Source organism: Mauremys mutica, chromosome 17 (genome assembly GCF_020497125.1).
Source record: "Mauremys mutica isolate MM-2020 ecotype Southern chromosome 17, ASM2049712v1, whole genome shotgun sequence".
Lineage (NCBI taxonomy): Eukaryota > Metazoa > Chordata > Testudines > Geoemydidae > Mauremys > Mauremys mutica.
In genome coordinates this window covers 18,595,498-18,614,552 of record NC_059088.1, presented here as the reverse complement: position 1 = coordinate 18,614,552, position 19,055 = coordinate 18,595,498, and the positions used below count along the sequence as shown (strand labels likewise).

Below are 19,055 nucleotides of genomic sequence, written 5' to 3'. Positions count from 1 at the left end.
GAAGGCTGCCTGGCTGCCATGCTTGGGGCGGCAAAAAAGCTAGAGCCGCTCCTGCCCATCACTCCTGTACACACAAGACAGTGTATCCTATAGCTCTCGCACACGAGACACGGTGTATCCCATCACTCCCGCATACTTGAGACAGTGTGTGTTCTGTCATTCCTGCACCCATAAGATACAGGGTATCCTGTCACTCCTGGACACTTGAGAGACGGTGTACTGTCACTTTCACGGAAGAAAGGGAACTAAAGTTTAGTTTAACCTGTTCTATAAAGCAGTTTATAAATAAATTGGAGACACAGAGACTGATAGCAGTAGATTTCTTTAGTGACAAGAACTCACCACGGGTTGTCAAAATATATTGGGCAGGTCCCAGAATTGCTCTGGCAACAAACCAAGATGATGTTAGAATGGCAGGACATGTTCATAACCGGAATCCCCAGATGTGTGTTCTGACTGGTGAATTCTGATGGGACTGGGCTGCCACTCCTTCCAGGACACTGGTATGTGGGGGATGGAGACTTATTGGCAACTTATTTAATAAATAAAATAAAATAATAATAATTATTAGTATAAAGCAATACCCTGCCCCCTGCAAAAGTGCTCAGGGTGCTGAACAACAATAAAAAAACCAATTTCTCCTTAGCTAATGAGCAGTTAGCTAGGCTGCCTCTGCTTCACACTGGACACCCTGAAGGAGGCAACTGGCCAAAGAGGGAGTGTGTCCCCCCCATCACTGCCTCCAGCATCTCTGAGCCCAGAATTTAGGCTTCCATTGCATTGATCCTGACAGATGCTGACCAGGTGAGGAGATATCATCACCTCCATCGCATTTGGCTGAGTTCTGACAACCCCTGGGACCCATCTCACCCCCCTCCCTCCCCACTCTCACCCCCGCTCTCCTGCATCATTTTCCCTCCTCACCTTATTCCTCCCTCTGTCCTAGCTTTCTTTTTTCACCTTCTGTCTAATAAGAGTCTGGCATAATGGCCAGTCCAGCATTTATCAACGTGACATTGGAGCGATCAGTAAGGCAAGCTAAAGCAAGGGGTCAGACCCCTTGCTGAGGTCAATCAGCATAGCACCCTTAAAGTAAATGGAACTATGTCCATTTACACCAGCTGCGGATCTGACCCAATAACTTAAACATTCCGATTTGGATGGAAGTTTACAAGATCTTGCCGAGACCAGAGAGACTGTGTGCTGCTCCGATAACTTTGCAGCAGTTACGCTGCCAGTGAAAATCACAGAAACACAAAAGATGTATTTTCTCTTTCTTTCTTTCTTTCTTAAAAAGAATCAGACTTCAATTTTAACATCAGCACCCCACGAGTTATAGTCCGTAACTAACCTATTCCCTTTTCCCTCCAGAAAGACATTGATTACACTCTGAAGCAGCATTTCACAAACTTTGGAAAACTGAGCCCTCCCATGCCACCCCCATGAAAATGAAATCACTTGTGCCCCCTCCCCCACTCCACCCTGCCCAGCTTTTAGATTTGTAATGAAATGAAATGAAATCGTATTGTCAATCATGTCCTTACATTTTAATTTTAAGGAATGATTTCTATTCAGTATTGAATGTTAAAGATCTTCATAATAGTATCAGCTCCCTCCATTCACACACACTTTGATGAGCAGTGAAATAGTGACCACTGGCATCAGAGTTACAACCATTGAAATGAAAGGGACAATTCACACCTCAGCATTACGAGTTCAGGCTCTCTACAGACTCAGGCAGACATCACCACATTGATCACATTATTAAGGTTTTTCCTCTCAAGAATAATACTGACTTTTCCAAAAATGAAAATGAGATGGAGAGCAACTGAGAGAAAACTGTCTGGTTGCTCCCCTGTTCTTGACCTTCCTGCCCCCAAGGGCAGGGCGACACCCTGCACTGATCGAAAGGGCTCTCAGACAAGGACCTTTCCTTTATACATCTTTGTGCACATAAATGGAAAGGGAATAAAGGAACTTTTTTAAATCACTCTCTGTGGCCAATGCTTTCGGTGTTTCCCCTCGCTGTGTGTTTTATACAAGGTTCAGTGGTTTTATTAATGGTGCTTGTTACATGGAATCACAAGCCCCAACTTGATGCAAAATCTCAAACCACAAATGACCGTTTAATGTCATAACAGCATACTAGATTTTTAAAAACCTTAATCTGGCTGAACCCAGAACTCCTGCCACTAATACACAGAACAGGTGTATCCGGTCACTCCCTCATATGCAAAACATTGTATAAAAAAAACCCCATTTCTTCAGATGCATGGAGTGAAAATTACAGATGCAGGCATTTCACTCCATGCCTCTGAAGAAGTATTTTTTTACCCACGAAAGCTTATGCCCAAATAAATCTGTTAGCCTTTAAGGTGCCACCGGACTCCTTGTTGGTTTTATGGATACAGACTAAGATGGCTACCCCCCGATACTCGAGACAGTGTATCCCACCATTCCTACACACACAAGACACGGTGTATCCCATCAGCCCTACACACTCCAGACATGGTGTAGCCCATCACTCCTACACACTCGCAACACGGTGTATTCCATCAGTCCTACACACTTTAGGCATGGTGTATCCCATAACTCCTACAAACCCAAGACACGGTTTATCCTATCACTCCCACAAGACATGCTGAATCCTGTCACTTGCACTCCCTTGGGACATGGTTAATTCCCTAACTCCCACTGCAATGGTGATGGATCCTGGAGCTCCCACATACTTAAGAACTTGTGTGTCTCATCAGTCTCACAGCCACTTTCTAGAAGGCTGTATCTCCTGCCTCTCACACACCCAGCATGAGGGGAAGTTTAGATTTTCCCACTAGACATGTGGGCCTCCCATTTCCTTGCCACACCCACAGCTAGGTCTCTACTTGGTCTCATGCCTCAGAGGCTTGGAAAATGCTAGTCCCATATTTACAAGGCATGAAACATCCGATAACAGCCATGCACTGGAGGAGTGGGACCTGTATAACCCCCCTGGGCAGGCGAGGGGCATCATGCCTTACATCTGGGGATGCCTCATTTCACACACACCTCCTGGGAAGGACACTGCTTACACAGAGCCATGGCTGCCTGCTGCCAAGTGCCCTTTGTTACTTTCCCAAGGCCCATCTTAACCACAGGGAGCCCAGGCCTGTTAGGGTCTCAGTGGAGCCCAGGCCCGTCAGGGCCCCAGGGGAGAACAGGGAACCCCAGCAAAGCACATGGAGACTCAGTCACATTCCAGGGGCCTAGGGAGGCATTTAGCAAAGACCCTACCCGGCTACCGCAAGAGGGCCTAGAGAGTCTTCAAGGCCTCTGGAGTGCTTGGCCTGTGCCATGCAGACTGGGTGGACGCATGCATGATGAGGCCTCATGGGGCTGCACCCTATGGAGAGGACAGATGCTGCTGGGGCCCACGGCAGAGGCCCAGGTTTGGCACCTGAGGGGCCAGGAGCCAAGGCCTAGCTCTGTAGGGTGGGGTGAGTTACACCGTAATTGTGCCTGTTCCCAGCAGTGCATGGAGCTATCACAGCCTGAGGCCTGGCTCTGGGACTCAGCGTTCAATCAAGCCAAGGGGAGCGGCACACAGAGCACTGGCTCTGTGTGAGTGGGCTGGGCCTGGCTAGTGTCTGTCACAGGGAAGAGAAGCCTTTTGCTCATTTGGTGAAGCCTGTATGTTGGGTGCTGCAGGTTTGGGTCCTGGTCTTAGTTCCCTGCTCCCCAGGGGTGAGACGGCCTCAGTCAGCACTTGTGTCCAGTCTCTGCTGCCCACACAGCCTCGCCCCTGGCCAGGCCCCTCTGCTAGCACTCGCTGTCGTGCCTCTGTTGGAAAGAGCAGCAGCCACCACCAGTCCCTGCAGAGTCCTTTCCCCCAGCCTCTCACCAGTGAGAATTACAGCAGCCGCTGCAAACAGACAGACATCATGTCCTGGGTGGCTCTCTGATGGCCTAATCACCATCTCATGCACTCAGCTGGCAGGTGCCAGGCTGCTCCTGCATCGCAGAGGCCAAGACCCAGCCTCGTATGCTCAAAAGCTGTGAGTCAGGCTCCGCAACATCCTGAGACTGGCTGAAGAACTGAGATTTTCAAAAATTCTAAATTTGGCGGTGGGGGCGGGGGATTCGCCTACTCATATTGCAGCCTTTAGGCCACATTCCTCTCCAACCAGCAGGGCTAGAAATGTACTTTTTAAAAATGAAGGCTGAGAGGCTCAGATAGTCACATGACTCCAGGAGTTGGGTCTTTGAGAAAAAACACCAGATCTCAGGAGACTCTTGATAAAATCCTGGGCATTGATAACAGTGAACACCCCAGAGGGGAATCAGAGGAACCCCCAGCATGGCTGTAATAGCTGAGCCCTCCCAGCCCATAGTCCGCCTGCTCTAGCTGAGCCCCTCACCCACTTCCCAGGCTGTCTGGCTGAGCCCATCTCAAGGGCTAGCTTGGGGCTCTTCAGCGGGGAATGGTGTGTGCTCTTTGAAGGGGGAGACAGCAGGTGAGGGCCATGTGGGCTCCCGAGGGAGCAGGGCTATGACTCTGGAGAGTGGGCAACAGGTAACAGCCCTGCGGCTTGAGACGCTGCTTGCAGGCTCTTGCCTGGGGAGGGAGCTCCCTGGCTGAATTTACTGTTCCCAAAGCTGAGAGGTCTGATGAGCAAACTTCGCTCTGTCCCCGAGCACGTGCAGCTCAGCCCCTGAGCACAGTTCCCGGGCTGCTGAGCTGGATCCTGGCCAGTCTGCCACGAAGCTCATTCCCTCCCCTGGCCCTAGCTGGGGTTGCCAGCGCCCTGTCTGGTGCAGCCGCTCAGCTTCTGAGCTGTAATGGTTCAGATTCTGGGTGGTTGGTTTGTGGGAATGAGGCTGCTCAGCTATTTGTGGCCTAGAAGAAAGATGCCCCTTGGCCAAGTCACCTGTTATCATAGCAAGGTTTCTATCTCCAAATGCTCCCCGGGCCTTGGCGCTGGGGCAGGTCGACCGGTCAGAGAGCAGGAATGGCATGACAGCAGCATGGAGGCCCAGGACACTCTCACCCCTGTCACCTGGCTCGCCAGGGCCTCGCTCTGCCCATCACTCCCTGGCACAGGGAAGATATACAAGGATGGTTTCCTTGCACTGAGCATCTCAACAGCTGGGTTATTGTCATGGCTCCAATCTGACACGTTACAGCCTTTCTTGGAACCATGCACGAGCACTGCCAGTCACCTTGCAGCATTTGAATCTCTCTCCATGGGCATCAGTGGGGACTGGAGCCTATGAGCGGCTCCCACCCGGGCAGCTGGCTCCCCTTTGTACATGTATCACACAGGACAGTTCTCCTCCCAAATGAACATTGTCAGACACAACCTCCAAGGATAAAATCAGTGCAGGGCCCCAGCAGGCTGGGTGTGCCAGGCTCTCTGAGGCAGTGACCCTGCCTCCCTCCCCATCTTGCTGTGGGGAGGGCACATCCCTCTGGAGAGGAGCCGGGCTGGGTGGCTCCCCCATCTCCTTGCTCTCACTGGACATTCCCCTGGGCTCTCATGGCTTGTTTGCTGCTGTGGGACAGAGAAAGACCCCACGTCACCGCCTCCCATCCTCAGCCCAGGGTCATTCCCGTGGGTCTGGCTCAGAGCACCATGCAGGAGCCAAGGATGGGGGAACACAATGGATTCGTGAACCCGGTTCTTGGATGGGAAACATAAGCAACAGAAAGGGCATCCCAGGCTGCCCAGGCCCATGGCAGCAGGCAGCCACCATGAGGGCTGATTTTATCCTTGGACTTAAAGGAACCAAAAATGGAGAGAAGCAACAGAAAGAGCGACATTGACCCCACCCGACATTCCAACCCAAGGAACCAAAGCAAAGAGCATCCACAAAACCAAAGCAAAGGGGCCAAAGGAAAGAAGGAAAGTGTCACTCACTCACTGGCTCGTCTGTGTGTTTAGTCCGAGTGTCGGTCGTGGGTATGAAGGTACAAGCAAGCGAACGGGGGTGGGGCTTTCAATGTTTTTAGTAATAACGTTTTATACAAGTTTGAGAAGAAGCATCATGAGTCAAGCCGGTCACTCTCTGGTCTCTGTCCCGCCATCCCTCTGTTCGTCCATCCATCCAGGGCACGAGAGAAAATCTGTTGGGTTGAGTGGGGTTTGTGGTCCGGTTTCCATTTCCATCTGGGTTTGTTGGCTCCATTTCTCTTCTCTCCACTCTGCACCCCTAGATGAAATATTCCTTTTTGTCATCGCCGCTGGCCTGGCCTCCCTCCGCATTGATGATGGCAGTGTCAGCATCCGGGGCATCGTCTGATCCCTTGGCCTCGTGAGTCAGGTAGGTACCTGGGCAGGGAGAGGGCTCTCATTCATCATGTGCCTAGTGGTTTAGGTGGCTCTTGGGCTCTCTCTGCACCACCCAGGAGAGGGACCGTGTGGCAGGCAGGGCTCAAGGGGGATTCCGGGCTGGGGCTCACAGCTGGAGCTGGCCGGAAAATGGAATTTCCATCCTGCTGAAAATGTTGAGGTTTCAGAAAATATTTCCCCTGGGTGTGAGCTGGGAAGCAGAAACCTTGACATTTTGCATGGGCAGAAATGGAAACAATTTTGCTGTGGGAGAACTGAACCGGAGGTTTGCAGATGGCTGGGAACTGCCTGGAACTGTCTCTTGTCAATCTCACCTGTCCTGCAGGTGGGTGGCCAGGTTGCTGGCATTTCAATTTTCCCACCCAAAACTGCAATTTTGCAAAGAGGGCATTGGAAGATCATTTCCCGCCAGCTGTACTCATGGCGCCTGTGCTGAGAGCACTGCAGCCAGGTGCAGCCTGGAGCCCCGGGGGCTAGGTCAAGAGGCAGGTCTGAGCCTGTGTAATCTCTACCCCCTCCCAGCCCCTCAGTGGGCACCTTACTCCTGCCAGCACCCTCCAGGCTGAAGCAACCTCACTCATTGGCCACGAGCTGAGCAGGGTGTGGGACCTTCAGGGCAGGGACCATGGCTGCCTCTGGGTCTGTGCAGCACCCAGCCCATCACCGCCCCAGCTGCTTGGGGCTCTGGGAGCTACAGCCACACAGATAATGACAGCCAAGGGTGAGGGGCAAGCAGAGCACCTACCCAGAGGGTGTAGAGCAGCGGAAAGCAAAGAAGCCTCCACCCTACATAAACTTCAAACACCTGGCTCCTCAGTATGTAAGTCGTACCAACTCTGACTCCCTTACACTAGCTGGGGGGGTCACCTAGCTCCAAAGGAGCTGAGAGGGTGGCCGTTTCCAACTTACACATCATCTCTGAAGCTGGCCTGGTGTCATAAGCACATAACAGCCATACTGGGTCAGACCAGTCCAGCTAGCCCAGTATCCTGTCTTCCAACAGTGGCCAGTGCCAGAAGCTTCAGAGGGAATGAACAGATCAGGGTAATTATTGAGTGACCCATCCCCAGTCATCCAGTCCTAGCTTCTGTCAGAGGCTCAGGGACATCCAGAGCAGGGGGTTGCATCCCTGACCATCTTGGCTAAGAGCCAGCGATAGACCTATCCTCCATGAACGTATCTAGCTCTTTTCTGAACCCAGTTATACTTTTGGCCTTCACACCATCCCCTGGCAATGAGTTCCACAGGTTGACTGTGCGTTGTGTGAAGAGTTACTTTCTTCTGTTTGTTTTAAACCTGCTTCCCGTCAATTTCATTGGGTGACCTCTAGTTCTTGTGTTATGTGAAGGGGTAAATAATGCTTCCCTATTCACTTTCTCCGCACCAGTCATTATTTATAGATTTCTATCATCTCTCTCCTAAAATGAACAGTCCCAGTCTTTTTAATCTCTCCTAATACCTCTAAATCATTTTTGTTGATCTTTGTAATTTTTCCAATTCTCTCTCTTTTTTTTTTTTTGAGATAGAGTGACCAGAACTGCATGCAGTATTCAAGGTGTGGGTTTAATATGGATTTATATAGTGACATGATATTATATGTTTTATTAACTCTCTCTTTCCTAATGGTTCTAACAATATGTGAGCTTTTTTGGCTGCCACTGCACATTGAGTGGATGATTTCAGAGAACTATCCATAATGACTCCAAGATCTCTTTCTTGAGTGGTAACAGCTAATGTAGACCCCATCATTTTGTATGAATAATTTGAATTATGTTTTCCAATGTGCATTACTTTGCCCTTATCAACACTGAATGTCATCTGCCATTTTGTTGCCCAGTCACCCAGTTTAGTAAGTTCGCTTTGTAACTCTTCGATGTCAGCTTTGGACTTAAGTATCTTGAGTAATTTTGTATCATCTGCAAATTTTCCCACTTCACTGTTCACCTCCTTTTCCAGCTCATTTATGAATATGATGAACATCACAGGTTCCAGCATGACTGATCATCCCTCTGTGTTTTATACACATATCTGATGGACTGATGAAAAGTCAAGGGAGGGGAGAATAGCCTGGTTGGGGCGGGGTGGATGGCAGATGGATGGTGTAGAGGTGGACAGATGGATGGATAATATATGGCCGATGAAAAATCTCTGCAGATGGTCAGAGAGGGGAGGACGAGTGTCTAGGTGACCAGGAATAGACTGAATGTGATGCAGGATATTTAGGTGGATGAGTACTCGAGAAATGAACAGAAAACGATGACATGATGATACTAGACAAACGGGGTGAGAGAGAGGTGAGAGAGAGTGATGGAGAAGGGAGGGATGCGATTTGGGAGCCTTCCCTATCCCGGGCTCAGGCAGGCGGAAGCTGATTGGTTACAATAGTCTTGTGGGTCAGTGGGAGGCAACACTCAAGCTGCCAGCCCCAAGGGAGGGAGAATGACCCACCAGGGATCCCCATGCGGTGCTGTGCAGATTTAATTTGATCTGCTTTTAGCTGCTGAGGTTTCTCAGCACATCAGTCAGGTCTCCGCTCCCTCTGTGCCAGGTAATGCGCTGTTCCTCTGTGTTTGGCAGGCAGGGGGTGCTGCAGGGCAATAGGAGACTCCTTCCCACAGGGCTGGAACTCTAGCTCCGCATGCTCCATGCCCAGCACGCCCCTGCAGCACCCGGGCCGTGAAAGCAAAACACTTGTGCCCCGCATGGCAGTGCTAAGCCCCAGGAGGCTCTGGAAGAGCTGGGGACAGAGAGCAGTAAACGGAGCAAGCAGGAATAGGCCAAAGGCCATTGGTGAGAGAGATTTGGCTGCCTTCTCCCTCCCATCTCTGAGAGGCCATCCTGTGAGCTGCGCTGTAGGCAGTGGCCAGGCCTTACCTTTGTGCCTGATTAGGTAGTGTGCCAGGACGATGAGGAGGATAAGCAGCAGAAAGACGATGACTGCGACCACTCCACCGACCAAAGCATGGTATGTGCCAGAGGAGGAAGACATCGGGCTGGCATCTATCCATGTGGCAGTGCGGGGGAGAGAGAGAGAGACAGAGGTGTTTAAGGGCCCTGCTGAAGTCCTGCATGGTACAGAGACTCCCTCAGTGCCAGAGCTGGGGGGTCGCAATGTGTGTGCCTGGCCTGGCTCCATGTGCCCCTACATGGACCCTTGGGGTGCTAAGGGCACATTCCAGCACCGCACAGCTTTCCCCATGGCCGTGTCCTTCCCACCAGCTGCCAGGTCCTAAAAGCTGGGAGTGAAATATTACCAGTGGCAGAGAGAAGTGCAGAGGCAGAGAGAGGAGAGGTGCTGCCAGCAGAGATGGGAAATATGATGGAAGCAGAGAAGGGCTGCAGTGGAGATGGGAAATGCAATGGAGGCAGAGAGGAGGTGCCAGAGGAGATGGGAAATGCGATGGAGGCAGAGAGGGGCTGCAGTGGAGATGGGAAATGTGACAGAGGCAGAGAGGGGCTGTGGTGGAGATGGGAAATGCAATGGATGCAGAGAGGGGCTGCGGTGGAGATGGGAAATGCGATGGATGCAGAGACGAGCTGCCAGCAGAGATGGGAAATGCGATGGAGGTAGAGAGGGGCTGCGGTGGAGATGGGAAATGCAATGGATGCAGAGAGGGGCTGCGGTGGAGATGGGAAATGCAATGGATGCAGAGAGGGGCTGCGGTGGAGATGGGAAATGCAATGGATGCAGAGACGAGCTGCCAGCGGAGATGGGAAATGCAATGGATGCACAGTGGAGCTGCAATTGAGAAAGCTCTTGCCCCAGTGTGGTGGGGCTGGATGCAGACAGAAGAGGAGGAAACTGGGACGGGAGTGGAGAGGCTAGAGCGGGTCAAAGGGCCTGGAGAGCTGGGACTGGGCAAGAGGTGAAAGCCCACCCCAGTGCCTGTCCATTCCATCCCTCCCCACCCCATCCTTGCCCTCTCCTCTCCTTCTTTGCCCACCCATCCCCTCCCATCTCCATCTTGCCTCAGCCCACCTCATCCCTACCCACCCCGTCCCATCTCCTCTCCTTCTCCCACCAACCCGTGCCCTGCTTTGGAGTACAATGAGCACTCCTGAAAGTGAGTAACAACTAGCACTGGCCACAGAGTGAGCGACTCGCCCCCACATGCTCATGCCCCTCCCTCCTGCCCTGCAGAGCCCCAGCTATTCTAGTCTTGGGCTCCTGCACAGCTCTGTGATGCCCCCTCAATTACAACCCGCAGCCCTGGCTCTGCCCATAGCATGCACAGGGGCTCTATCTCCATTGCTACCACAGGCCCTGCTCTGCCAGTCTCCTCTGCCTCTGAAACAGCACAGCCTGTGCGATTGGCTCCTCTGGCTGTCAGGAGTGCTTCGCCTTGGAAGCTGCCATGGCAGGTGGGTGACTATACTCGGAGCAGTTGACATTGGCCCAGTTCATTCTGGCCCCTCTGTTCAAACCGTCCTGTCACATCAGCAAAGGCAGAACAGGGCTGAAGGGGACAGCAGCCTGGAGTGCAGGGTGCTCACGACTCAGAGGGAAACCTCAGGCATTGACTGACGGACAGTGCCCCTAGAGCACCTCAGATCTCCTGCCAGGCCCCGCCTTGGCCATTTGGCACAACAGAGCACCCTCCAGGCCCCTTGTCACAGTGCCCTAACCCCACACCAAGACTACACATCCGCCTCACAAGGGCGGGGGCCGGGGAGGATGGTGTCTCATGTCCGTGCAAACGGTGTCTTGTGTCCATGCTGGGGATGATGGTGTCTCATGTACATGCTGGGAGGATGGGGTCTCGTATCTGTGCTGGGAGGAAGAAGTTTCTCATGGCTGTGCGGGGGGTGATGGTGTCTTGTGTCCATGCTGGGGGGATGGGGACAATGCCTTGTGCCTGTGGATGACAGTTTTTCATGTGTCTGTGCTTGGGATGGAGGGAGAATGGGGTCTCATGTCTGTGCCAGGGGTGATGGTGTCTTGAGTTCATGCTGGGGGGATGGGGACAATGCCTTGTGCCTATGGATGACAGTGTTTCATGTGTCTGTGCTTGGGGTGGGGGAGAACGGGGTCTCATGTCTGTGCTGGCGGTGATGGTGTTTCTCATGTCTGCTTCTGGAGAGGAGGAGGATGTCTGGTGTTCACACCTGGGAGCAGGGGCAGTGTCAGGAGCCTGCCAGCTGCACTGGGCATGCAGGGGCAAATTTTCATTCAGTTTTAGTTGCTTCATCCCAAAAGCTTTGGCTCAGGAATCGGAAGGTCCAGGGAAGGGTCACAGAAATGCTTAGAGAGGGAGGGGGCATCTGAAGGGGGAGAGTTTGGAATGGAGAAGACTAAAAGAGAGGACAGCAGAGGGATATAAATAGAGGAATGGGGCAGGGAGCCAGTAGGGCTCTGAGCCATCCAGCCCCTTAACACAATAACAAGAGGCATTCAAAATGAAAAGACATCACTTCAGACAGACAAAAGGCACTTTCTGCAATGTGTGATTAACCTATAGAACTTCCTGCCACAAGACCGCATTACAGTAAATAGCTTAGTATTGTTAGTGCATTGATTACACATGTCACTGCCTGAAAGCAATGGCACTCGCTACCATACACATGTTAAGGGCTCATGTGCTAGGGGAGAGATAGCTGGTTCCCCATCTGGGACCAGAAGGTGCATATGGGGGTTTTCCACAATCTCCGAAGCCTCTGGCAATGGTTCCAGCAGAGACAGTACCCAGAGCGAGAGACCAGTGGTGTGTGTTACCATGGGCAGGAGCAGTATTGGGCTAGAAGGGCCAACGGGGAGGTGGGTTGTCACACTAGATGGGCCACTGGTCTCTTCTGCTACCAAAACCCTCCTTGCCACAGTCTGGGACCTTTTACTCCTATGGGTTCTGGCTTTGCAGTGTGAACTGGCAAGGCGGTTGCAAAACCTGGACATTCCAACGAGGAAGCCAGGTGCTAGGAACAATCCCCTGATTGTACTAGCCAGGGGCTGGCAGTAATTCCTCCGCTGGAGCCACAGCCCTTGTCCCTCTGGGCTTGGCAGCCATTCTCCTCCTATGTCCTGCAGCGCTCCCCACTGGGCACGGGAGCAGGGAATCCATAAAGAAATAGAAAAGGAGCTTACAGTACCTTGGACAGTGACTGGAGAGAAGAATGAAGCAGTAGCCATGGTAACATGAGTGGTGGACTGAGAAGGGCCTGACGAAGGGGCTGGAGTGGAGTGAACATGTGGGGTGGGGAGCTGGGAAAAATCTGGGGAGGACAACAAAAAAAAGGGAAACAAATCAACCCAGAGAGATGACAGCAATGGTGTGAGAGACTCCAAGATGGAAATGATGTCTGGAGGTCTCTGTCAACTCCCTCCTAATGCCCAGACCTCTGTATTCAGCTCTGCCATTGCCCCTCAGTCCTGACCTGCAGCTCCCTGCTATCCCAGCCATGGGCCCTCCGCACACAGCTCTGCCAATGCCCCTCAATACTGGCCTGCATCCCCCAGCTACCCCAGCCCTGAGTTCCCCCTTTCACAGCTCTGTCCCTCACTCCCAACCCACAGCCACAGCCCGATAGCCCAGCCCTGGGCTCCCATTCCCCCCAGCTCAGCTAATGCCTCTCAACCCTTACCTGCAGCCCCCAGCTATCCCAGCCCTGGGCCCTCCCCACACAGCTCTGCAGACAGGGGCGGCTCTAGCGATTTGGCCGCCCCAAGCACGGCGGCACGCCGCGGGGGCGCTCTGCTGGTCGCCGGTCCCGCGGCTCCGGTGGACCTTCCGCAGACGTGCCTGTGGAGGGTCCGCTGGTCCCGCGGCTCCAGTGGACCTCCCACAGGCATGCCTGCGGATGCTCCACCAAAGCCGCGGGACCAGCGGACCCTCCGCAGGCACGTCTGCGGGAGGTCCACCGGAGCCGTGGGACCAGCGGACCCTCCGCAGGCATGCCTGCGGGAGGTCCACCGGAGCCGCCTGCTGCCCTCCTGGGGACCGGCAGAGCACCCCCCGAGGCATGCCACCCCAAGCACGCGCTTGGTGCGCTGGGGTCTGGAGCCGGCCCTGTCTGCAGATGCCTCTCTATCCCAACCTGAAGCCCCCGGCTACTCCTGCCCTAGGCCTTCCTCACACAGCTCTGCTGGTGCCCTGAATCCTGATCTGCAGCCCCCGGCTATCGCAGGCCTGGACTCCCATCCCCCACAGCCCTCTGCTATCCCAGCTGTGGCTCCCCCACTGCTCTGCCAGCACCCCTCAATCCCAGCCCACAACCCCTGCTGTCACAGGTTCAGATGCAGATTGAGAGCTTTTCCCAACAGAGTGTGTTTGGTCAGCGCCAGCACAAGGGCTCTGATGCAGGGAGCTATACAATGTGTAGCAGAGACCCAATATGAGTGAGCGTGTCAGTGACGCTTGGCCTTTGCTTAGCTCTACCCCTCCTTCCTTACAGGCTCCTCCCAGCCTCAGCCCCTTCTTATTTGACATCTTCTCTCTCTTGCCTTCCCAGGGGAGCCGAGGCAGCCCCTGCCATCTGCCGCTCTGCGGCTCTCACATTCACTGCCAACTCCACATCAAGACTCCTCCCCCACCCTTGCTCTCCTCTGCCATCCACATGCACTGGCCTTTTCCTCTTCCCTGTGCCCCTCCACTTCCCCTCACCCCCTGGGGCCTTTTCCTCTTCCCTGTGCTCCTCCACTTCCCCTCACCGCCCGGGGCCTTTTCCTCCTCCTTGTGCCCCTCCACTTCCCCTCACCCCCTGGGGCCTTTTCCTCCTCCCTGTGCCCCTCCACTTCCCCTCACCCCCTGGGGCCTTTTCCTCCTCCCTGTGCCCCTCCACTTCCCCTCACCCCCTGGGGCCATTTCCTCCTCCCTGTGCCCCTCCACTTCCCCTCGCCACCCGGGGCCTTTTCCTCCTCCCTGTGCCCCTCCACTTCCCTTCACCGCCCGGGGCCTTTTCCTCTTCCCTGTGCCCCTCCACTTCCCCTCGCCCCCTGGGGCCTTTTCCTCTTCCCTGTGCCCCTCCACTTCCCCTCGCCCCCTGGGGCCTTTTCCTCCTCCCTGTGCCCCTCCACTTCCCCTCACCCCCTGGGGCCTTTTCCTCTTCCCTGTGCCCCTCCACTTCCCCTCGCCCCCTGGGGCCTTTTCCTCCTCCTTGTGCCCGTCCACTTCCCCTCGCCCCCTGGGGCCTTTTACTCTTCCCTGTGCCCCTCCACTTCCCCTCGCCACCCGGGGCCTTTTCCTCTTCCCTGTGCCCCTCCACTTCCCCTCACCCCCTGGGGCCTTTTCCTCCTCCCTGTGCCCCTCCACTTCCCCTCACCCCCTGGGGCCTTTTCCTCTTCCCTGTGCCCCTCCACTTCCCCTCGCCCCCTGGGGCCTTTTCCTCCTCCCTGTGCCCCTCCACTTCCCCTCACCCCCTGGGGCCTTTTCCTCTTCCCTGTGCCCCTCCACTTCCCCTCACCCCCTGGGGCCTTTTCCTCTTCCCTGTGCCCCTCCACTTCCCCTCGCCCCCTGGGGCCTTTTCCTCCTCCCTGTGCCCCTCCACTTCCCCTCGCCCCCTGGGGCCTTTTCCTCCTCCCTGTGCCCCTCCACTTCCCCTCGCCCCCTGGGGCCTTTTCCTCTTCCCTGTGCCCCTCCACTTCCCTTCACCCCCTGGGGCCTTTTCCTCTGCCCTGTGCCCCTCAACTTCCCCTCACCAACCGGGGCCTTTTCCTCCTCCCTGTGCCCCTCCACTTCCCTTCACCCCCTGGGGCCTTTTCCTCCTCCCTGTGCCCCTCCACTCCCCCTCCCCTCCTGGGGCCTTTTCCTCTTCCCTGTGCCCCTCCACTTCCCCTCACCACCCGGGGCCTTTTCCTCCTCCCTGTGGCCCTCCACTTCCCCTCACCCCCTGGGGCCTTTTCCTCCTCCCTGTGCCCCTCCACTTCCCCTCCCCCCCTGGGGCCTTTTCCTCCTCCTTGTGCCCCTCCACTTCCCCTCGCCCCCTGGGGCCTTTTACTCTTCCTGTGCCCCTCCACTTCCCCTCACCCCCTGGGGCCTTTTCCTCTTCCCTGTGCCCCTCCACTTCCCCTCACCCCCTGGGGCCTTTTCCTCTTCCCTGTGCCCCTCCACTTCCCCTCGCCCCCTGGGGCCTTTTCCTCCTCCCTGTGCCCCTCCACTTCCCCTCGCCACCCGGGGCCTTTTCCTCTTCCCTGTGCCCCTCCACTTCCCCTCACCCCCTGGGGCCTTTTCCTCCTCCCTGTGCCCCTCCACTTCCCCTCCCCTCCTGGGGCCTTTTCCTCTTCCCTGTGCCCCTCCACTTCCCCTCGCCACCTGGGGCCTTTTCCTCCTCCCTGTGCCCCTCCACTTCCCCTCACCCCCTGGGGCCTTTTCCTCCTCCCTGTGCCCCTCCACTTCCCCTCGCCACCCGGGGCCTTTTCCTCCTCCCTGTGCCCCTCCACTTCCCCTCGCCCCCTGGGGCCTTTTCCTCCTCCCTGTGCCCCTCCACTTCCCCTCGCCCCCTGGGGCCTTTTCCTCCTCCCTGTGCCCCTCCACTTCCCCTCGCCGCCCGGGGCCTTTTCCTCCTCCCTGTGCCCCTCCACTTCCCCTCACCCCCTGGGGCCTTTTCCTCCTCCCTGTGCCCCTCCACTTCCCCTCACCAACCGGGACCTTTTCCTCTTCCCTGTGCCCCTCCACTTCCCCTCACCCCCTGGGGCCTTTTCCTCTTCCCTGTGCCCCTCCACTTCCCCTCGCCACCCGGGGCCTTTTCCTCCTCCCTGTGCCCCTCCACTTCCCCTCGCCCCCTGGGGCCTTTTCCTCCTCCCTGTGCCCCTCCACTTCCCCTCACCCCTGGGGCCTTTTCCTCCTCCCTGTGCCCCTCCACTTCCCCGCCCCCCCTGGGGCCTTTTCCTCCTCCCTGTGCCCCTCCACTTCCCCTCACCCCCTGGGGCCTTTTCCTCCTCCCTGTGCCCCTCCACTTCCCCTCGCCCCCTGGGGCCTTTTCCTCCTCCCTGTGCCCCTCCACTTCCCCTCGCCCCGTGGGGCCTTTTCCTCCTCCCTGTGCCCCTCCACTTCCCTTCACCCCCTGGGGCCTTTTCCTCCTCCCTGTGCCCCTCCACTTCCCCTCGCCCCTGGGGCCTTTTCCTCCTCCCTGTGCCCCTCCACTTCCCCTCACCCCTGGGGCCTTTTCCTCCTCCCTGTGCCCCTCCACTTCCCCTCACCCCCTGGGGCCTTTTCCTCCTCCCTGTGCCCCTCCACTTCCCTTCACCGCCCGGGGCTTTTTCCTCCTCCTTGTTCCCCTCCACTTCCCCTCACCCCCTGGGGCCTTTTCCTCTTCCCTGTGCCCCTCCACTTCCCGTCACCCCCCGGGGCGTTTTCCTCCTCCCTGTGCCCCTCCACTTCCACTCACCCCCTGGGGCCTTTTCCTCCTCCCTGTGCCCCTCCACTTCCCCTCACCCCCTGGGGCCTTTTCCTCCTCCCTGTGCCCCTCCACTTCCCCTCGCCCCCTGGGGCCTTTTCCTCTTCCCTGTGCCCCTCCACTTCCCCTCACCCCTGGGGCCTTTTCCTCTTCCCTGTGCCCCTCCACTTCCCCTCACCCCCCGGGGCCTTTTCCACCTCCCTGTGCCCCTCCACTTCCCTTCACCGCCCGGGACCTTTTCCTCCTCCTTGTGCCCCTCCACTTCCCCTCAACCCCTGGGGCCTTTTCCTCCTCCCTGTGCCCCTCCACTTCCCCTCGCCCCCCGGGGCCTTTTCCTCCTCCCTGTGCCCCTCCACTTCCCCTCGCCCCCTGGGGCCTTTTCCTCCTCCCTGTGCCCCTCCACTTCCCCTCGCCCCCTGGGGCCTTTTCCTCCTCCCTGTGCCCCTCCACTTCCCCTCTTCCCCTGGGGCCTTTTCCTCCTCCCTGTGCCCCTCCACTTCCCCTCTCCCCCTGGGGCCTTTTCCTCCTCCCTGTGCCCCTCCACTTCCCCTCACCAACCGGGGCCTTTTCCTCTTCCCTGTGCCCCTCCACTTCCCCTCACCCCCTGGGGCCTTTTCCTCTTCCCTGTGCCCCTCCACTTCCCCTCACCGCCAGGGCCTTTTCCTCCTCCCTGTGCCCCTCCACTTCCCCTCGCCCCCTGGGGCCTTTTCCTCCTCCCTGTGCCCCTCCACTTCCCCTCACCCCCTGGGGCCTTTTCCTCTTCCCTGTGCCCCTCCACTTCCCCTCGCCCCCTGGGGCCTTTTCCTCCTCCCTGTGCCCCTCCACTTCCCCTCACCCCCTGGGGCCTTTTCCTCCTCCCTGTGCCCCTCCACTTCCCCTCGCCCCCTGGGGCCTTTTCCTCCTCCCTGTGCCCCTCCACTTCCCCTCGCCCCGTGGGGCCTTTTCCTCCTCCCTGTGCCCCTCCACTTCCCTTCACCCCCTGGGGCCTTTTCCTCCTCCCTGTGCCCCTCCACTTCCCCTCGCCCCCTGGGGCCTTTTCCTCCTCCCTGTGCCCCTCCACTTCCCCTCACCCCCTGGGGCCTTTTCCTCCTCCCTGTGCCCCTCCACTTCCCCTCACCCCCTGGGGCCTTTTCCTCCTCCCTGTGCTCCTCCACTTCCCCTCACCGCCCGGGGCCTTTTCCTCCTCCTTGTGCCCCTCCACTTCCCCTCACCCCCTGGGGCCTTTTCCTCTTCCCTGTGCCCCTCCACTTCCCCTCACCCCCTGGGGCCTTTTCCTCCTCCCTGTGCCCCTCCACTTCCCCTCACCCCCTGGGGCCTTTTCCTCCTCCCTGTGCCCCTCCACTTCCCCTCACCCCCTGGGGCCTTTTCCTCCTCCCTGTGCCCCTCCACTTCCCCTCGCCCCCTGGGGCCTTTTCCTCTTCCCTGTGCCCCTCCACTTCCCCTCGCCCCCTGGGGCCTTTTCCTCTTCCCTGTGCCCCTCCACTTCCCCTCACCCCCTGGGGCCTTTTCCTCTTCCCTGTGCCCCTCCACTTCCCTTCACCGCCCGGGACCTTTTCCTCCTCCTTGTGCCCCTCCACTTCCCCTCAACCCCTGGGGCCTTTTCCTCCTCCCTGTGCCCCTCCACTTCCCCTCACCCCCTGGGGCCTTTTCCTCTTCCCTGTGCCCCTCCACTTCCCTTCACCCCCTGGGGCCTTTTCCTCTTCCCTGTGCCCCTCCACTTCCCTTCACCGCCCGGGGCCTTTTCCTCTTCCCTGTGCCCCTCCACTTCCCTTCACCCCCTGGGGCCTTTTCCTCTTCCCTGTGCCCCTCCACTTCCCTTCACCGCCCGGGGCCTTTTCCTCCTCCCTGTGCCCCTCCACTTCCCTTCACCGCCCGGGGCCTTTTCCTCCTCCTTGTGCCCCTCCACTTCCCCTCAACCCCTGGGGCCTTTTCCTCCTCCCTGTGCCCCTCCACTTCCCCTCGCCACCCGGGGCCTTTTCCTCTGCCCTGTGCCCCTCCACTTCCCCTCGCCCCCTGGGGCCTTTTCCTCTTCCCTGTGCCCCTCCACTTCCTCTCACCCCCTGGGGCCTTTTTCTCCTCCCTGTGCCCCTCCACTTCCCTTCACCGCCCGGGGCCTTTTCCTCTTCCCTGTGCCCCTCCACTTCCCCTCGCCACCCGGGGCCTTTTCCTCCTCCCTGTGCCCCTCCACTTCCTCTCACTGCCCCAGCCGGCTCTGACTACGACCACTGGAAAGTCGAGCTCTCTGTCTGGATCCATCGAAAAGAGCCCTCCCTTGGTGCTCTTCCCCCTTGGCCTCCACCTGCCCCTCTAGTGCCCTTAATCAGCCTCAGACAACCTCCACATGCCCCTGCCCATAAGCCCCTCCCTGCCTCCCTCCATCCTGGCTCTGTGCCCTTCAGGCAG

General features: G+C 57.0%; 1 protein-coding gene across 4 annotated transcripts in view; it reads right to left on the bottom strand.

Moving 5' to 3' along the window:
- Positions 1-903: 903 nt before the first annotated feature.
- CADM3 (cell adhesion molecule 3) overlaps positions 904-19,055 on the bottom strand; it is a 135,490-nt gene continuing 117,338 nt past the window's right edge. For 2 of the 4 annotated variants that reach the window (XM_044992083.1, XM_044992084.1), the window contains 3 exons: positions 12,411-12,533; positions 9,201-9,326; positions 904-6,305 (listed from right to left, as the gene is read on the bottom strand). In XM_044992083.1, coding sequence (XP_044848018.1) covers positions 6,187-6,305; positions 9,201-9,326; positions 12,411-12,533 — 368 coding nt within the window. In that variant the 3' untranslated portion in view covers positions 904-6,186. The remainder of the gene's footprint in view (positions 6,306-9,200; positions 9,327-12,410; positions 12,534-19,055) is intronic. The other 2 variants (XR_006574117.1, XM_044992085.1) reach the window with 2 other exon arrangements.